General features: G+C 45.1%; 1 protein-coding gene across 1 annotated transcript; it reads right to left on the bottom strand.

Annotated features, from left to right (window-relative positions):
• Positions 1–8,160: 8,160 nt before the first annotated feature.
• On the bottom strand, positions 8,161–12,938 carry LOC140108778 (uncharacterized). Its single transcript, XM_072131954.1, has 15 exons — positions 12,693–12,938; positions 12,072–12,338; positions 11,625–11,990; positions 11,089–11,538; positions 10,798–11,002; positions 10,586–10,714; positions 10,360–10,493; positions 10,038–10,271; positions 9,823–9,960; positions 9,590–9,727; positions 9,380–9,499; positions 9,135–9,254; positions 8,974–9,051; positions 8,641–8,861; positions 8,161–8,443 (listed from the first exon to the last, which is right to left on the bottom strand). Exons 1-14 carry the CDS (start codon positions 12,710–12,712, stop codon positions 8,822–8,824), a joined length of 2,439 nt encoding a protein of 812 aa, XP_071988055.1. The 5' UTR covers positions 12,713–12,938; the 3' UTR covers positions 8,161–8,443; positions 8,641–8,821.
• Between the last annotated feature and the right edge of the window lie 4,562 nt (positions 12,939–17,500).

The raw sequence follows: 17,500 nt of genomic DNA, 5'->3' as shown, positions 1-17,500 counted from the left end.
CATTGGCGTACGCTTTGCTTGGCAAATACGTTTTTTAAGGTTTAAATTTTACAAAAACCAAACCATAGGTCTGATCAAGGCAAACTTGATCTCATTTTGACCAGCTCCTCTAGCCGATCGATTCGCATTATGTTATGTCCAAATATTCTTAACGGAAGTCCAGATACGCCCCCTGAAAGATGCGCAATTTAGCCATTTTTTGAATAAAACACTAAATTGGAGCTGTTTTGCTGCGGAACCGTTTATGCCTGATTAACGAGCTTACAGTATGTTGTAGTCCTACACTTCCCCTGTCTGTGTGTGAAAAATAGAGAGGATTCGTTAAACGGTTTGGCCGTAAGCTGACTGGGTAGCTGGTATATTTTTTTATGCGCCATTTTAATAAGGTTGTTTTTATAGCTAATTTCTCAAAGACGGTAAGTCTGAGATCAAAATCCTTTGATATGCTGAAAGTACTCCACATGTAGAGCAAACTGTGAAATTTTAAAGGCTTTGCGCCAAACGTAGCCGGCGCAATGTACTTTTAAATATCGCCCCTATTGAAACAGCATGCTTCCGGTAGTGGTGAGGTAAAAAAAATCAGCTCCCCGGGGGAGTGACTCTTGTTCATTTTGAGTTGCGATCTTCAAAACCAACCACCTGGAGGGCAAACTGGTGCAGTTTCAACCCCATAGCACGCATACATTGGCGTACGCTTTGCTTGGCAAATACGTTTTTTAAGGTTTAAATTTTACAAAAACCAAACCATAGGTCTGATCAAGGCAAACTTGATCTCATTTTGACCAGCTCCTCTAGCCGATCGATTCGCATTATGTTATGTCCAAATATTCTTAACGGAAGTCCAGATACGCCCCCTGAAAGATGCGCAATTTAGCCATTTTTTGAATAAAACACTAAATTGGAGCTGTTTTGCTGCGGAACCGTTTATGCCTGATTAACGAGCTTACAGTATGTTGTAGTCCTACACTTCCCCTGTCTGTGTGTGAAAAATAGAGAGGATTCGTTAAACGGTTTGGCCGTAAGCTGACTGGGTAGCTGGTATATTTTTTTATGCGCCATTTTAATAAGGTTGTTATTATAGCTAATTTCTCAAAGACGGTAAGTCTGAGATCAAAATCCTTTGGTATGCTGAAAGTACTCCACATGTAGAGCAAACTGTGAAATTTTAAAGGCTTTGCGCCAAACGTAGCCGGCGCAATGTACTTTTAAATATCGCCCCTATTGAAACAGCATGCTTCCGGTAGTGGTGAGGTAAAAAAAATCAGCTCCCCGGGGGAGTGACTCTTGTTCATTTTGAGTTGCGATCTTCAAAACCAACCACCTGGAGGGCAAACTGGTGCAGTTTCAACCCCATAGCACGCATACATTGGCGTACGCTTTGCTTGGCAAATACGTTTTTTAAGGTTTAAATTTTACAAAAACCAAACCATAGGTCTGATCAAGGCAAACTTGATCTCATTTTGACCAGCTCCTCTAGCCGATCGATTCGCATTATGTTATGTCCAAATATTCTTAACGGAAGTCCAGATACGCCCCCTGAAAGATGCGCAATTTAGCCATTTTTTGAATAAAACACTAAATTGGAGCTGTTTTGCTGCGGAACCGTTTATGCCTGATTAACGAGCTTACAGTATGTTGTAGTCCTACACTTCCCCTGTCTGTGTGTGAAAAATAGAGAGGATTCGTTAAACGGTTTGGCCGTAAGCTGACTGGGTAGCTGGTATATTTTTTTATGCGCCATTTTAATAAGGTTGTTTTTATAGCTAATTTCTCAAAGACGGTAAGTCTGAGATCAAAATCCTTTGATATGCTGAAAGTACTCCACATGTAGAGCAAACTGTGAAATTTTAAAGGCTTTGCGCCAAACGTAGCCGGCGCAATGTACTTTTAAATATCGCCCCTATTGAAACAGCATGCTTCCGGTAGTGGTGAGGTAAAAAAAATCAGCTCCCCGGGGGAGTGACTCTTGTTCATTTTGAGTTGCGATCTTCAAAACCAACCACCTGGAGGGCAAACTGGTGCAGTTTCAACCCCATTGCACGCATACATTGGCGTACGCTTTGCTTGGCAAATACGTTTTTTAAGGTTTAAATTTTACAAAAACCAAACCATAGGTCTGATCAAGGCAAACTTGATCTCATTTTGACCAGCTCCTCTAGCCGATCGATTCGCATTATGTTATGTCCAAATATTCTTAACGGAAGTCCAGATACGCCCCCTGAAAGATGCGCAATTTAGCCATTTTTTGAATAAAACACTAAATTGGAGCTGTTTTGCTGCGGAACCGTTTATGCCTGATTAACGAGCTTACAGTATGTTGTAGTCCTACACTTCCCCTGTCTGTGTGTGAAAAATAGAGAGGATTCGTTAAACGGTTTGGCCGTAAGCTGACTGGGTAGCTGGTATATTTTTTTATGCGCCATTTTAATAAGGTTGTTATTATAGCTAATTTCTCAAAGACGGTAAGTCTGAGATCAAAATCCTTTGGTATGCTGAAAGTACTCCACATGTAGAGCAAACTGTGAAATTTTAAAGGCTTTGCGCCAAACGTAGCCGGCGCAATGTACTTTTAAATATCGCCCCTATTGAAACAGCATGCTTCCGGTAGTGGTGAGGTAAAAAAAATCAGCTCCCCGGGGGAGTGACTCTTGTTCATTTTGAGTTGCGATCTTCAAAACCAACCACCTGGAGGGCAAACTGGTGCAGTTTCAACCCCATAGCACGCATACATTGGCGTACGCTTTGCTTGGCAAATACGTTTTTTAAGGTTTAAATTTTACAAAAACCAAACCATAGGTCTGATCAAGGCAAACTTGATCTCATTTTGACCAGCTCCTCTAGCCGATCGATTCGCATTATGTTATGTCCAAATATTCTTAACGGAAGTCCAGATACGCCCCCTGAAAGATGCGCAATTTAGCCATTTTTTGAATAAAACACTAAATTGGAGCTGTTTTGCTGCGGAACCGTTTATGCCTGATTAACGAGCTTACAGTATGTTGTAGTCCTACACTTCCCCTGTCTGTGTGTGAAAAATAGAGAGGATTCGTTAAACGGTTTGGCCGTAAGCTGACTGGGTAGCTGGTATATTTTTTTATGCGCCATTTTAATAAGGTTGTTTTTATAGCTAATTTCTCAAAGACGGTAAGTCTGAGATCAAAATCCTTTGGTATGCTGAAAGTACTCCACATGTAGAGCAAACTGTGAAATTTTAAAGGCTTTGCGCCAAACGTAGCCGGCGCAATGTACTTTTAAATATCGCCCCTATTGAAACAGCATGCTTCCGGTAGTGGTGAGGTAAAAAAAATCAGCTCCCCGGGGGAGTGACTCTTGTTCATTTTGAGTTGCGATCTTCAAAACCAACCACCTGGAGGGCAAACTGGTGCAGTTTCAACCCCATAGCACGCATACATTGGCGTACGCTTTGCTTGGCAAATACGTTTTTTAAGGTTTAAATTTTACAAAAACCAAACCATAGGTCTGATCAAGGCAAACTTGATCTCATTTTGACCAGCTCCTCTAGCCGATCGATTCGCATTATGTTATGTCCAAATATTCTTAACGGAAGTCCAGATACGCCCCCTGAAAGATGCGCAATTTAGCATTTTTTTGAATAAAACAATAAATTGGAGCTGTTTTGCTGCGGAACTGTTTATGCCTGATTAACGAGCTTACAGTATGCTGTAGTCCTACACTTCCCCTGTCTGTGTGTGAAAAATAGAGAGGATTCGTTAAACGGTTTGGCCGTAAGCTGACTGGGTAGCTGGTATATTTTTTTATGCGCCATTTTAATAAGGTTGTTTTTATAGCTAATTTCTCAAAGACGGTAAGTCTGAGATCAAAATCCTTTGGTATGCTTAAAGTACTCCACATGTAGAGCAAACTGTGAAATTTTAAAGGCTTTGCGCCAAACGTAGCCGGCGCAATGTACTTTTAAATATCGCCCCTATTGAAACAGCATGCTTCCGGTAGTGGTGAGGTAAAAAAAATCAGCTCCCCGGGGGAGTGACTCTTGTTCATTTTGAGTTGCGATCTTCAAAACCAACCACCTGGAGGGCAAACTGGTGCAGTTTCAACCCCATAGCACGCATACATTGGCGTACGCTTTGCTTGGCAAATACGTTTTTTAAGGTTTAAATTTTACAAAAACCAAACCATAGGTCTGATCAAGGCAAACTTGATCTCATTTTGACCAGCTCCTCTAGCCGATCGATTCGCATTATGTTATGTCCAAATATTCTTAACGGAAGTCCAGATACGCCCCCTGAAAGATGCGCAATTTAGCATTTTTTTGAATAAAACAATAAATTGGAGCTGTTTTGCTGCGGAACTGTTTATGCCTGATTAACGAGCTTACAGTATGCTGTAGTCCTACACTTCCCCTGTCTGTGTGTGAAAAATAGAGAGGATTCGTTAAACGGTTTGGCCGTAAGCTGACTGGGTAGCTGGTATATTTTTTTATGCGCCATTTTAATAAGGTTGTTTTTATAGCTAATTTCTCAAAGACGGTAAGTCTGAGATCAAAATCCTTTGGTATGCTTAAAGTACTCCACATGTAGAGCAAACTGTGAAATTTTAAAGGCTTTGCGCCAAACGTAGCCGGCGCAATGTACTTTTAAATATCGCCCCTATTGAAACAGCATGCTTCCGGTAGTGGTAAGGTAAAAAAAATCAGCTCCCCGGGGGAGTGACTCTTGCTCATTTTGAGTTGCGATCTTCAAAACCAACCACCTGGAGGGCAAACTGGTGCAGTTTCAACCCCATAGCACGCATACATTGGCGTACGCTTTGCTTGGCAAATACGTTTTTTAAGGTTTAAATTTTACAAAAACCGAACCATAGGTCTGATCAAGGCAAACTTGATCTCATTTTGACCAGCTCCTCTAGCCGATCGATTCGCATTATGTTATGTCCAAATATTCTTAACGGAAGTCCAGATACGCCCCCTGAAAGATGCGCAATTTAGCCATTTTTTGAATAAAACACTAAATTGGAGCTGTTTTGCTGCGGAACCGTTTATGCCTGATTAACGAGCTTACAGTATGTTGTAGTCCTACACTTCCCCTGTCTGTGTGTGAAAAATAGAGAGGATTCGTTAAACGGTTTGGCCGTAAGCTGACTGGGTAGCTGGTATATTTTTTTATGCGCCATTTTAATAAGGTTGTTATTATAGCTAATTTCTCAAAGACGGTAAGTCTGAGATCAAAATCCTTTGGTATGCTGAAAGTACTCCACATGGAGAGCAAACTTTGAAATTTTAAAGGCTTTGCGCCAAACGTAGCCGGCGCAATGTACTTTTAAATATCGCCCCTATTGAAACAGCATGCTTCCGGTAGTGGTAAACTTAAAAAATTAATGTAGTACAGTTCGGTCGTCTTCTCGGGCAACACCGCAGAGGAGCTCCGAGGAGTCCCCCCGCGGGGCCGATCCGAGGACCTCACTAAACCATCCAATCGGTAGTAGCGACGGGCGGTGTGTACAAAGGGCAGGGACTTAATCAACGCGAGCTAATGACCCGCACTTACTGGGAATTCCTCGTTGATGGGGAACAATTGCAATCCCCGATCCCTATCACGAACGGGGTTCAGCGGGTTACCCGCGCCTGCCGGCGCAGGGTAGACACACGCTGAGCCGTTCAGTGTAGCGCGCGTGCTGCCCCGGACATCTAAGGGCATCACAGACCTGTTATTGCTCGATCTCGCGTGGCTAAGCGCCACTTGTCCCTCTAAGAAGCTGAACGCGGACCGCGGGGGGTCGCGTAACTATTTAGCATGCGGGAGTCTCGTTCGTTATCGGAATTAACCAGACAAATCGCTCCACCAACTAAGAACGGCCATGCACCACCACCCACAGAATCGAGAAAGAGCTATCAATCTGTCAATCCTTTCCGTGTCCGGGCCGGGTGAGGTTCCCCGTGTTGAGTCAAATTAAGCCGCAGGCTCCACTCCTGGTGGTGCCCTTCCGTCAATTCCTTTAAGTTTCAGCTTTGCAACCATACTCCCCCCGGAACCCAAAGACTTTGGTTTCCCGGAGGCTGCGCAGTGGGTCATGGGAATAACGCCGCCGGATCGCCGGTCGGCATCGTTTATGGTCGGAACTACGACAGTATCTGATCGTCTTCGAACCTCCGACTTTCGTTCTTGATTAATGAAAACATTCTTGGCAAATGCTTTCGCTCTCGGGCGTCTTGCGCCGGTCCAAGAATTTCACCTCTAGCAGCACAGTACGGGTGCCCCCGGCCGTCCCTCTCAATCATGGCCCTAGTTCTCAAAACCAACAAAATAGAACCAAGGTCCTGTTCCATTATTCCTAGCTGCGATATTCAGGCGAACGGCCTGCTTTGAACACTCTAATTAGATAGATAGATAGATAGATAGATGTGAGGCAGAGGGAACTGACAGCAGGGTGAAGGGAGGCAGAGGGCACTGACAGCAGGGTGAAGGGAGGCAGAGGGCACTGACAGCAGGGTGAAGGGAGGCAGATGGCTGTGACAGCAGGGTGAGGGGAGGCAGAGGGCACTGACAGCAGGGTGAAGGGAGGCAGAGGGCACTGACAGCAGGGTGAAGGGAGGAGGAGGCACTGACAGCAGGGTGAAGGGAGGAGGAGGCACTGACAGCAGGGTGAAGGGAGGCAGAGGGCACTGACAGCAGGGTGAGGGGAGGCAGAGGGCACTGACAGCAGGGTGAAGGGAGGCAGAGGGCACTGACAGCAGGGTGAAGGGAGGCAGAGGGCACTGACAGCAGGGTGAAGGGAGGCAGAGGGCACTGACAGCAGGGTGAAGGGAGGCAGAGGGCACTGACAGCAGGATGAAGGGAGGCAGAGGGCACTGACAGCAGGATGAAGGGAGGCAGAGGGCACTGACAGCAGGGTGAAGGGAGGCAGAGGGCACTGACAGCAGGGTGAAGGGAGGCAGAGGGCACTGACAGCAGGGTGAAGGGAGGCAGAGGGCACTGACAGCAGGGTGAAGGGAGGCAGAGGGCACTGACAGCAGGGTGAAGGGAGGCAGAGGGCACTGACAGCAGGGTGAAGGGAGGCAGAGGGCACTGACAGCAGGGTGAAGGGAGGCAGAGGGCACTGACAGCAGGGTGAAGGGAGGAGGAGGCACTGACAGCAGGGTGAAGGGAGGAGGAGGCACTGACAGCAGGGTGAGGGGAGGCAGAGGGCACTGACAGCAGGGTGAGGGGAGGCAGAGGGCACTGACAGCAGGGTGAAGGGAGGCAGAGGGCACTGACAGCAGGGTGAAGGGAGGCAGAGGGCACTGACAGCAGGGTGAAGGGAGGCAGATGGCTGTGACAGCAGGGTGAGGGGAGGCAGAGGGCACTGACAGCAGGGTGAGGGGAGGCAGAGGGCACTGACAGCAGGGTGAAGGGAGGCAGAGGGCACTGACAGCAGGGTGAAGGGAGGAGGAGGCACTGACAGCAGGGTGAAGGGAGGAGGAGGCACTGACAGCAGGGTGAGGGGAGGCAGAGGGCACTGACAGCAGGGTGAGGGGAGGCAGAGGGCACTGACAGCAGGGTGAAGGGAGGCAGAGGGCACTGACAGCAGGGTGAAGGGAGGCAGAGGGCACTGACAGCAGGGTGAAGGGAGGCAGAGGGCACTGACAGCAGGATGAAGGGAGGCAGAGGGCACTGACAGCAGGATGAAGGGAGGCAGAGGGCACTGACAGCAGGGTGAAGGGAGGCAGAGGGCACTGACAGCAGGGTGAAGGGAGGCAGAGGGCACTGACAGCAGGGTGAAGGGAGGCAGAGGGCACTGACAGCAGGGTGAAGGGAGGCAGAGGGCACTGACAGCAGGGTGAAGGGAGGCAGAGGGCACTGACAGCAGGGTGAAGGGAGGCAGAGGGCACTGACAGCAGGGTGAAGGGAGGCAGAGGGCACTGACAGCAGGATGAAGGGAGGCAGAGGGCACTGACAGCAGGATGAAGGGAGGCAGAGGGCACTGAGAAGATAGTGAAGGGAGGCAGTTGATGTGTTTTCATGAGTTAATGCAGCATGTGAGGCCATCCAAGTTATATAATCACCCTGGATGATTCCCTCTGTAAGGTGTATGTGAAAATGTTAGATAACCTATATATTTTAAATGTTTGTATACTTCCCCTGATTACCTGAAATATACCCATGTAATAAACTTTCAAACACAACAATTTGTATAAAGAGAATAAAACATTTATTGAGAAATAGATCCATCAATAACATCTCATAACCCTGTAAAGTTGATCCAGAGGAAGGCGAAAAACCCCATGGGACTGATGCCAATTGGTCCATAGGGGAAAAAATTCCTTCCCGACTCCAAATATGGCAGTCAGAGTAGCTCCCTGTATCAACCTGAATGAAAATATATTTATCATAATATATAATTGCAAAAGAAAGAAACAAGAAGGAAATTCTTTGGCAGCTGAACTCCACTGCATTTCTTGATTCATTGGGCCGGACTTGAAGCAATCCTGTCAAGAATAAATAGGATAGAGTCATGAAGTATGAAGCTGTTTATGTACTACTTGGCCTCACTATCATCTACCATGAATCACTTAACATCTCAGGTGTTTAATAGATTTTTTACAAGAATCTTTAATGAATATAAGCTAGACACCGTCGTTAATACACTGAGGGGACTATTCAGTTACTGTTATGTTGGTCTTACCAATAGTGCACCTCTTGTCCTGAAGAACAGTATATCTTCTGACCTTCTCTTCCGCTGAGCCAATGATCGGAGATCAATCCTGTTCAGAATGAATGAAAGATTTTATCAGAAAAGTAATGTAATTCAGAGTAAATAACATATGTATAAAGAACAAATATAAAACAAATAAAATTGGGCCTGTTTATCTTCGAAGTCTAGAACTTCTTCTTGGTTCTTCAGTCCTTTTAGAGAAAAAAAAGTACAATGTTATAACCAGATATTAGAAATATTCACTTTCAGATTTGTTATTTCAATTGGATGGAATAATGTTTGTGAGAGTCTGCCTCTAGTTACCGAGTAGACCTGTCTGCTGCGGGCTCAGTCTTCCTTTGGGACCGTGTGGACACTGTGGGCAAGGAGGATGTCTGTGCTCTGCAATGAAAGAGAAGAATGCTATCATACCAGAAGTGATTCATTAGCGAAGTACAATTTTACTTTTTGACAATGTATCCAACCTTGAAGTAAATTCAGCATCATCCGAATCACTTAGGCTCTCCTCTGTGGTGCTGCCTATTAACTGTAGAATCCAATCATCTTCCTCCTGGCTAGCCTGATTTTCCTCTGCATTGAAATCCCTTTGTAGGAAACATATAAAATAACAATAAATTAGCAATACACTCTTGCTATCAGGTACATAGAGTAACATAACGTAATGCATTGGCTATAATTTAGCTTGACAATAAATGCCTAGTATACTTACCGGATAGAGCTGCCTCCTTCTTCTTCAGGCTGCCTCCTCTTCTGGTTCCTGGTCGCCACGCCGATCATATCCTCGCCGCCTTCTTCATCCGGTGAACACAGGTCTACTGCATCCAAGTTGCTTTTTAAGAAACATACAAAGGACAAATTAATTAGTAAAAATTAGTACCCAGTGTCCTTCCACATGCCAATAAATGAGTAATATAGTGACCTGCTAGAGCTGCTTCCTCCTGCTTCAAGCTCACTCTCCCTGGTTGACAAGTCCATCCTCTCTTCTCTGACATCTTCCTCTTGTGGAAATGGGCCATCTTCATCTTCGCTGTCCTGGTCTTCTACATCCATGTATCTTCTTAACAAGCATAAAAACACAAACATCATACTGGCAAACAGGTGCCCAGACACGGTGTATTGGGTCTCATGACAATCAATGCATGGAATAGTTACCTGCTAGAGCTGCTTCCTCTTGTTTCAGGCTGTCTCCTTTTCTGGGATCTGGTAGTCACGCCGATCGGACTGTCATCATCAAGCTGCATGGTCTGGTCGTCTTCATTGTGCTCTTCCTGCTCTTCTTCATCTGTGATTCTGGTTATCAAGCATATAAAACATTAATGACTCAGCAAGCCATTCTGTAGAACATATATTATGTTTGCTCACAGTACCTTGAGGTGCTGGGTCGGGGTTGATCGCTGGCGCCTTGCCCTGCCTGCACTACCAGAGAGTAGGCATGGCAGATGTCCTCCAAAGTCTTCTCCCTATAATTCCTTTCGGCTGTCAGATTTGTATGTGCCAAATATTTTGCAAAAAGGCACTTCTCTGAGTCCGAATAATTTGGCATTGTCCAAGTCTCACACACCCTCCGGACAAGTTGGCTGGTGATGCTGGGGAGTTCGAATCTAGAAGTACAAAAACAGATGGTAAATACACAGTATATGGCACTAAACTTACAATGAGTCTACGCAAATTGCATTTTGTGAATCTTACTTTTGGTGGTACCGCCTGATATCATTGGAGACATTGTGGATGGCCTTTCCACTAGTTGAAACAAAAAATGAGTCGTTGGTTGACTTACGGAGTATCAACCTAGGCCTCACTTTTTCAAAGTAGCACTCAAACCACTGGGGAAAAGAAGCGGACAGTGAAAAAGAAGAAAAACAATGAAACATCTTATTTCCACAATTCCAATAACCTGTAGCCTTTAAAAAGTTACCTTTTCTTCCTCCTTGTTTAGCACAAACGTAGCCACTTGTTGGGTCGCTGTCTTGTGCGTCTTCACGCCAATTATGACAAGCTCCTCCCCTCTATAGGTGTGAGAGATGCGATCTCTCCATTCTGAGACCTAAGATTAAAAGTGTTTGGAAAATTTCATAGAAAATCAAAGCTACAACAACATTGCAGAGTGAGGATGAGAATGGCACTCACTGTCATATTGGCCACAACCCCAGGACGCTGAAGATGTTTCAGAACAAGGAGGGCCTCCAAATAATAAATAATGTCGAGCTGTGAACTCATATCGCAGCTACCAGCCTGGACGGCTCCTATGGACTGGAGGAAAGAGGGCTTTGCTACTGATAGGAGCCTGCGGCAATCGTCTGGGCTCTTTGTGGTAGTGATCAATGCTTGGTACCTACAAATGAAATGCATATGATATTTATATATAAAATACACAAGATATCACTATATAAAATAAAATGCATCATATATTAGACTCACCGCTTGCTGACGACTTCTTTAGATATGCCCTTTGACAGCCGCTTTTGAATGTCTTCGGTCACATCCTTAAAAAATTCGCAGGACTTATAAAGTCTGGGATGTTCTGAAAAAAGGTTGGTGGCCCTAAGCTGATAGGTCATGAACCTCCTGACATGCTTCAAGTAGTTGAAGACAGTCTGGTTGGCCAAGTTCAATTCCCTCAGCTTGGTGAAAAATGCGTTGGCCTTCTGCACATCTTTGACGAACTCCAGATTGACAGCCTTTGGATTCATAAAAAATAGAAATCTGGAGACATCTTCCACCTCTTGGCTGTAGTTGGTCACATTTAATGTGTCAGCCAAGTAAGAAGCAAAGCCCTTGAGAATGGGATGATCCAAAGAGTGGCGGCGGTATAAGCCTGCAGCCTTCATCCTCAGTCTTACATCCGAAGTCCAATTTGTCTGTAGGTGTCTAAAATTCAGAACATAAGGTTACATTTAATACAATCTATCACATACACACATATAAAAAGGAAGAGGAAACCTCAAGTCACTGACCTCTGTGTGTGGCTATACATAGGTAGGTCATCTTCGCTTTCTTCCTCTTCTCTTCTAGATGGTTCTTGGTCCCTCTGGTCATGGTCATCTCCTGGTCCTTCTTGGTCCCTCTGGTCATGGTCATCTCCTGGTCCTTCTTGGTCCCTCTGGTCATGGTCATCTCCTGGTCCTTCTTGGTCCCTCTGGTCATGGTCATCTCCTGGTTCTTCTTGGTCATCCATCTCCATTAGAGCTGGGACATCCTCCATGTCTGGTTCAGGCTCCACATGGCCCTGTGTGGCATGTTCCGGTTCAGATGGCTGTTCCGGTTCAGGTTGGGGCACTGTGGAGGTGGCAGCAGGCACTGAGGTAGACGATGTCCCTTGCCTAAAATTTATGATAAAATATAAAATATGAATAGGGATACCATATTGAAAGAGACAATTAGCAGACAGAGATAGCACATACCTGCTTGGAGTTGGCTTACTGATTATTACAAATCCTCTGTCCTCCAGAAAGGGGACTACATTCTCTAGAGATCCCAGAGACATTATGTCAGGATAATAAATGGCTGTGCCCTTGGCTGCTATAGACATGAGTTGTTTCCTGGCCAATTTTAATGCAGCTTTCCTCTCCTGTTCTGTGTTGAGCCGCATGCACTTTCTTTTAAGATGTGTTGAAAGTATCTTATCAGGTCTGCAGCAGACGGGGCAGGTCAAGGGAGTTCTGTTAAGACTGTTTAAAAACAGATACAATCATTAAAATATGCTTTTTATGTAGGTTACATATGATATTACTGTATAAAATAAGATTTTAGACTTTTACAAGCAACACTATGTTCCAGTGTCACTTCATTTACATACAATCGTAATCCAATCAGTGAGGCTCCATGTGACCATCCTTTGTTGGGGGTTGTATGGAAGAGCACAACTAAAACCAACTGGAATATGTGCTATACATATGTGATATAATATTATACACACTATATAATGCACTATATAATATAAATAGTACACAGTATGTAGTAATAAAATAACCTTAGTCTATCTATAAATACAGCTCATGATAAAACACAGCGTCTGTACTTACATTCTGGATGCAGACTCCATGCTTGTCCAATGTAGATACAAAAAAAGGAAAATTAATTCCTCAAAAGAAGCAAATAAAAAAAAATACAATAATAAAAGTAAAAATAAACTAGCAATAAAGCTTGGTGACTGCTTTCAAGTGGCAAATTCACCAAAAAAACTACAAACTTCACTGCAGTAGTAGAAAAAATAAGGGAATCAAATTCCTCAAAAGAAGCAAAAAATGCTGTAAGAAAAATGAAAATAAAATAGCAAATGCTTGTAAAGCACAAAGGAAGTTTAGTGACTGCTCTCTATGAGAAAAATCTCTAAACTGAAACCCATCCCCCACTGCACTCACTGTAACAATGTAGGTAGGGGGGGGGGGTCTCCTAGATAAAGATAAGTTGGTTACCTGTGTTACTGTTATCTTACAGTCAGCACTGCCATCTTGTGGCTATTTATCAGAATACAACAGCAGAAAATGTTTGCACTCCTAAACCTACTTTACTATCCTCATGGTGTGTAATGAACTTTTTACTTTTTTATTGAAGTTTTATGTTGATTTATATTCATAGTTAATTAACTGTTTTATAGTTTTCATGGTTGCTCACTGTTTTAACAAGTTTTTCACTGTGATTTATTAAACTGTATATACTGTGTTATAATGTTTATTACAATTTTATAATCATTAAATAAACAATATTATTTCTTTAACATTTTGTTCTTGTGCATTTCAATAGCATTTCTTTGGGTATTTAAGGCTTGGTAGGCCTTTTGGAAGCAGTGAGTGGTGTACATCGAGGGGCTGGTAGTTAGCGTCATGGGTGTTGCGGCCTACCACCCCATCGAGTTATTTCAGGCTAGGTAGAGTACCCAAATGAGTGGTGTACATCGAGGGGCTGGTAGTTAGCGTCATGGGTGTTGCGGCCTACCACCCCCTTGGGTTATTTAAGGCTGGGTAGAGTACCCAATGTAGATGATTCCAAATTGTATCTAAGTTTCATCTCAGCCTCTGGTAACAGTAAGTGGTGTACATCGAGGGGGTGGTAGTTCACACCATGGGTGGTGCACACTACCACCCCCTCGGGTTATTTCAGGCTGGGTAGAGTACCCAATGTAGATGATTCCAAATTGTATCTAAGTTTCATCTCAGCCTCTGGTAACAGTAAGTGGTGTACATCGAGGGGGTGGTAGTTCACACCATGGGTGGTGCACACTACCACCCCCTCGGGTTATTTCAGGCTGGGTAGAGTACCCAATGTAGATGATTCCAAATTGTATCTAAGTTTCATCTCAGCCTCTGGTAACAGTGAATGGTGTACATCGAGGGGGTGGTAGTTCACACCATGGGTGGTGCACACTACCACCCCCTCGGGTTATTTAAGGCTGGGTAGAGTACCCAATGTAGATGATTCCAAATTGTATCTAAGTTTCATCTCAGCCTCTGGTAACAGTGAATGGTGTACATCGAGGGGGTGGTAGTTCACACCATGGGTGGTGCACACTACCACCCCCTCGGGTTATTTAAGGCTGGGTAGAGTACCCAATGTATATGATTCCAAATTGTATCTAAGTTTCATCTCAGCCTCTGGTAACAGTGAATGGTGTACATCGAGGGGGTGGTAGTTCACACCATGGGTGGTGCACACTACCACCCCCTCGGGTTATTTAAGGCTGGGTAGAGTACCCAATGTAGATGATTCCAAATTGTATCTAAGTTTCATCTCAGCCTCTGGTAACAGTAAGTGGTGTACATCGAGGGGGTGGTAGTTCACACCATGGGTGGTGCACACTACCACCCCCTCGGGTTATTTAAGGCTGGGTAGAGTACCCAATGTAGATGATTCCAAATTGTATCTAAGTTTCATCTCAGCCTCTGGTAACAGTGAATGGTGTACATCGAGGGGGTGGTAGTTCACACCATGGGTGGTGCACACTACCACCCCCTCGGGTTATTTAAGGCTGGGTAGAGTACCCAATGTAGATGATTCCAAATTGTATCTAAGTTTCATCTCAGCCTCTGGTAACAGTGAATGGTGTACATCGAGGGGGTGGTAGTTCACACCATGGGTGGTGCACACTACCACCCCCTCGGGTTATTTAAGGCTGGGTAGAGTACCCAATGTAGATGATTCCAAATTGTATCTAAGTTTCATCTCAGCCTCTGGTAACAGTGAATGGTGTACATCGAGGGGGTGGTAGTTCACACCATGGGTGGTGCACACTACCACCCCCTCGGGTTATTTAAGGCTGGGTAGAGTACCCAATGTAGATGATTCCAAATTGTATCTAAGTTTCATCTCAGCCTCTGGTAACAGTGAATGGTGTACATCGAGGGGGTGGTAGTTCACACCATGGGTGGTGCACACTACCACCCCCTCGGGTTATTTAAGGCTGGGTAGAGTACCCAATGTAGATGATTCCAAATTGTATCTAAGTTTCATCTCAGCCTCTGGTAACAGTAAGTGGTGTACATCGAGGGGGTGGTAGTTCACACCATGGGTGGTGCACACTACCACCCCCTCGGGTTATTTAAGGCTGGGTAGAGTACCCAATGTAGATGATTCCAAATTGTATCTAAGTTTCATCTCAGCCTCTGGTAACAGTGAATGGTGTACATCGAGGGGGTGGTAGTTCACACCATGGGTGGTGCACACTACCACCCCCTCGGGTTATTTAAGGCTGGGTAGAGTACCCAATGTAGATGATTCCAAATTGTATCTAAGTTTCATCTCAGCCTCTGGTAACAGTAAGTGGTGTACATCGAGGGGGTGGTAGTTCACACCATGGGTGGTGCACACTACCACCCCCTCGGTTTATTTAAGGCTGGGTAGAGTACCCAATGTAGATGATTCCAAATTGTATCTAAGTTTCATCTCAGCCTCTGGTAACAGTAAGTGGTGTACATCGAGGGTTTGGTAGTTCACACCATGGGTGGTGCACACTACCACCCCCTCGGGTTATTTAAGGCTGGGTAGAGTACCCAATGTAGATGATTCCAAATTGTATCTAAGTTTCATCTCAGCCTCTGGTAACAGTGAATGGTGTACATCGAGGGGGTGGTAGTTCACACCATGGGTGGTGCACACTACCACCCCCTCGGGTTATTTAAGGCTGGGTAGAGTACCCAATGTAGATGATTCCAAATTGTATCTAAGTTTCATCTCAGCCTCTGGTAACAGTAAGTGGTGTACATCGAGGGGGTGGTAGTTCACACCATGGGTGGTGCACACTACCACCCCCTCGGTTTATTTAAGGCTGGGTAGAGTACCCAATGTAGATGATTCCAAATTGTATCTAAGTTTCATCTCAGCCTCTGGTAACAGTAAGTGGTGTACATCGAGGGGGTGGTAGTTCACACCATGGGTGGTGCACACTACCACCCCCTCGGGTTATTTCAGGCTGGGTAGAGTACCCAATGTAGATGATTCCAAATTGTATCTAAGTTTCATCTCAGCCTCTGGTAACAGTGAATGGTGTACATCGAGGGGGTGGTAGTTCACACCATGGGTGGTGCACACTACCACCCCCTCGGGTTATTTCAGGCTGGGTAGAGTACCCAATGTAGATGATTCCAAATTGTATCTAAGTTTCATCTCAGCCTCTGGTAACAGTAAGTGGTGTACATCGAGGGGGTGGTAGTTCACACCATGGGTGGTGCACACTACCACCCCCTCGGGTTATTTCAGGCTGGGTAGAGTACCCAATGTAGATGATTCCAAATTGTATCTAAGTTTCATCTCAGCCTCTGGTAACAGTGAATGGTGTACATCGAGGGGGTGGTAGTTCACACCATGGGTGGTGCACACTACCACCCCCTCGGGTTATTTAAGGCTGGGTAGAGTACCCAATGTAGATGATTCCAAATTGTATCTAAGTTTCATCTCAGCCTCTGGTAACAGTAAGTGGTGTACATCGAGGGGGTGGTAGTTCACACCATGGGTGGTGCACACTACCACCCCCTCGGGTTATTTAAGGCTGGGTAGAGTACCCAATGTAGATGATTCCAAATTGTATCTAAGTTTCATCTCAGCCTCTGGTAACAGTGAATGGTGTACATCGAGGGGGTGGTAGTTCACACCATGGGTGGTGCACACTACCACCCCCTCGGGTTATTTAAGGCTGGGTAGAGTACCCAATGTAGATGATTCCAAATTGTATCTAAGTTTCATCTCAGCCTCTGGTAACAGTAAGTGGTGTACATCGAGGGGGTGGTAGTTCACACCATGGGTGGTGCACACTACCACCCCCTCGGTTTATTTAAGGCTGGGTAGAGTACCCAATGTAGATGATTCCAAATTGTATCTAAGTTTCATCTCAGCCTCTGGTAACAGTAAGTGGTGTACATCGAGGGGGTGGTAGTTCACACCATGGGTGGTGCACACTACCACCCCCTCGGGTTATTTCAGGCTGGGTAGAGTACCCAATGTAGATGATTCCAAATTGTATCTAAGTTTCATCTCAGCCTCTGGTAACAGTGAATGGTGTACATCGAGGGGGTGGTAGTTCACACCATGGGTGGTGCACACTACCACCCCCTCGGGTTATTTCAGGCTGGGTAGAGTACCCAATGTAGATGATTCCAAATTGTATCTAAGTTTCATCTCAGCCTCTGGTAACAGTGAATGGTGTACATCGAGGGGGTGGTAGTTCACACCATGGGTGGTGCACACTACCACCCCCTCGGGTTATTTCAGGCTGGGTAGAGTACCCAATGTAGATGATTACAAATTGTATCTAAGTTTCATCTCAGCCTCTGATAACAGTAAGTGGTGTACATCGAGGGGGTGGTAGTTCACACCATGGGTGGTGCACACTACCACCCCC

This window comes from Engystomops pustulosus, unplaced genomic scaffold (genome assembly GCF_040894005.1).
Source record: "Engystomops pustulosus unplaced genomic scaffold, aEngPut4.maternal MAT_SCAFFOLD_182, whole genome shotgun sequence".
Classification (NCBI taxonomy): Eukaryota; Metazoa; Chordata; class Amphibia; order Anura; family Leptodactylidae; genus Engystomops; species Engystomops pustulosus.
Note: the sequence above shows the minus strand (reverse complement) of the source record. Positions and strands in the feature narration are given on the sequence as shown.

Bases quoted from the DNA above. Each gene is read 5' to 3' on its own strand.
- LOC140108778 (XM_072131954.1), bottom strand. From the start codon at position 12,712: ATGGAGTCTGCATCCAGAAT. The intron at 11,539-11,624 runs GTCAGTGACTTG...TCTGAATTTTAG, and splicing joins ATGTATAGCCACACACAGAG to ACACCTACAGACAAATTGGA. The intron at 9,961-10,037 runs GTACTGTGAGCA...CTTGATAACCAG, and splicing joins CCCCGACCCAGCACCTCAAG to AATCACAGATGAAGAAGAGC.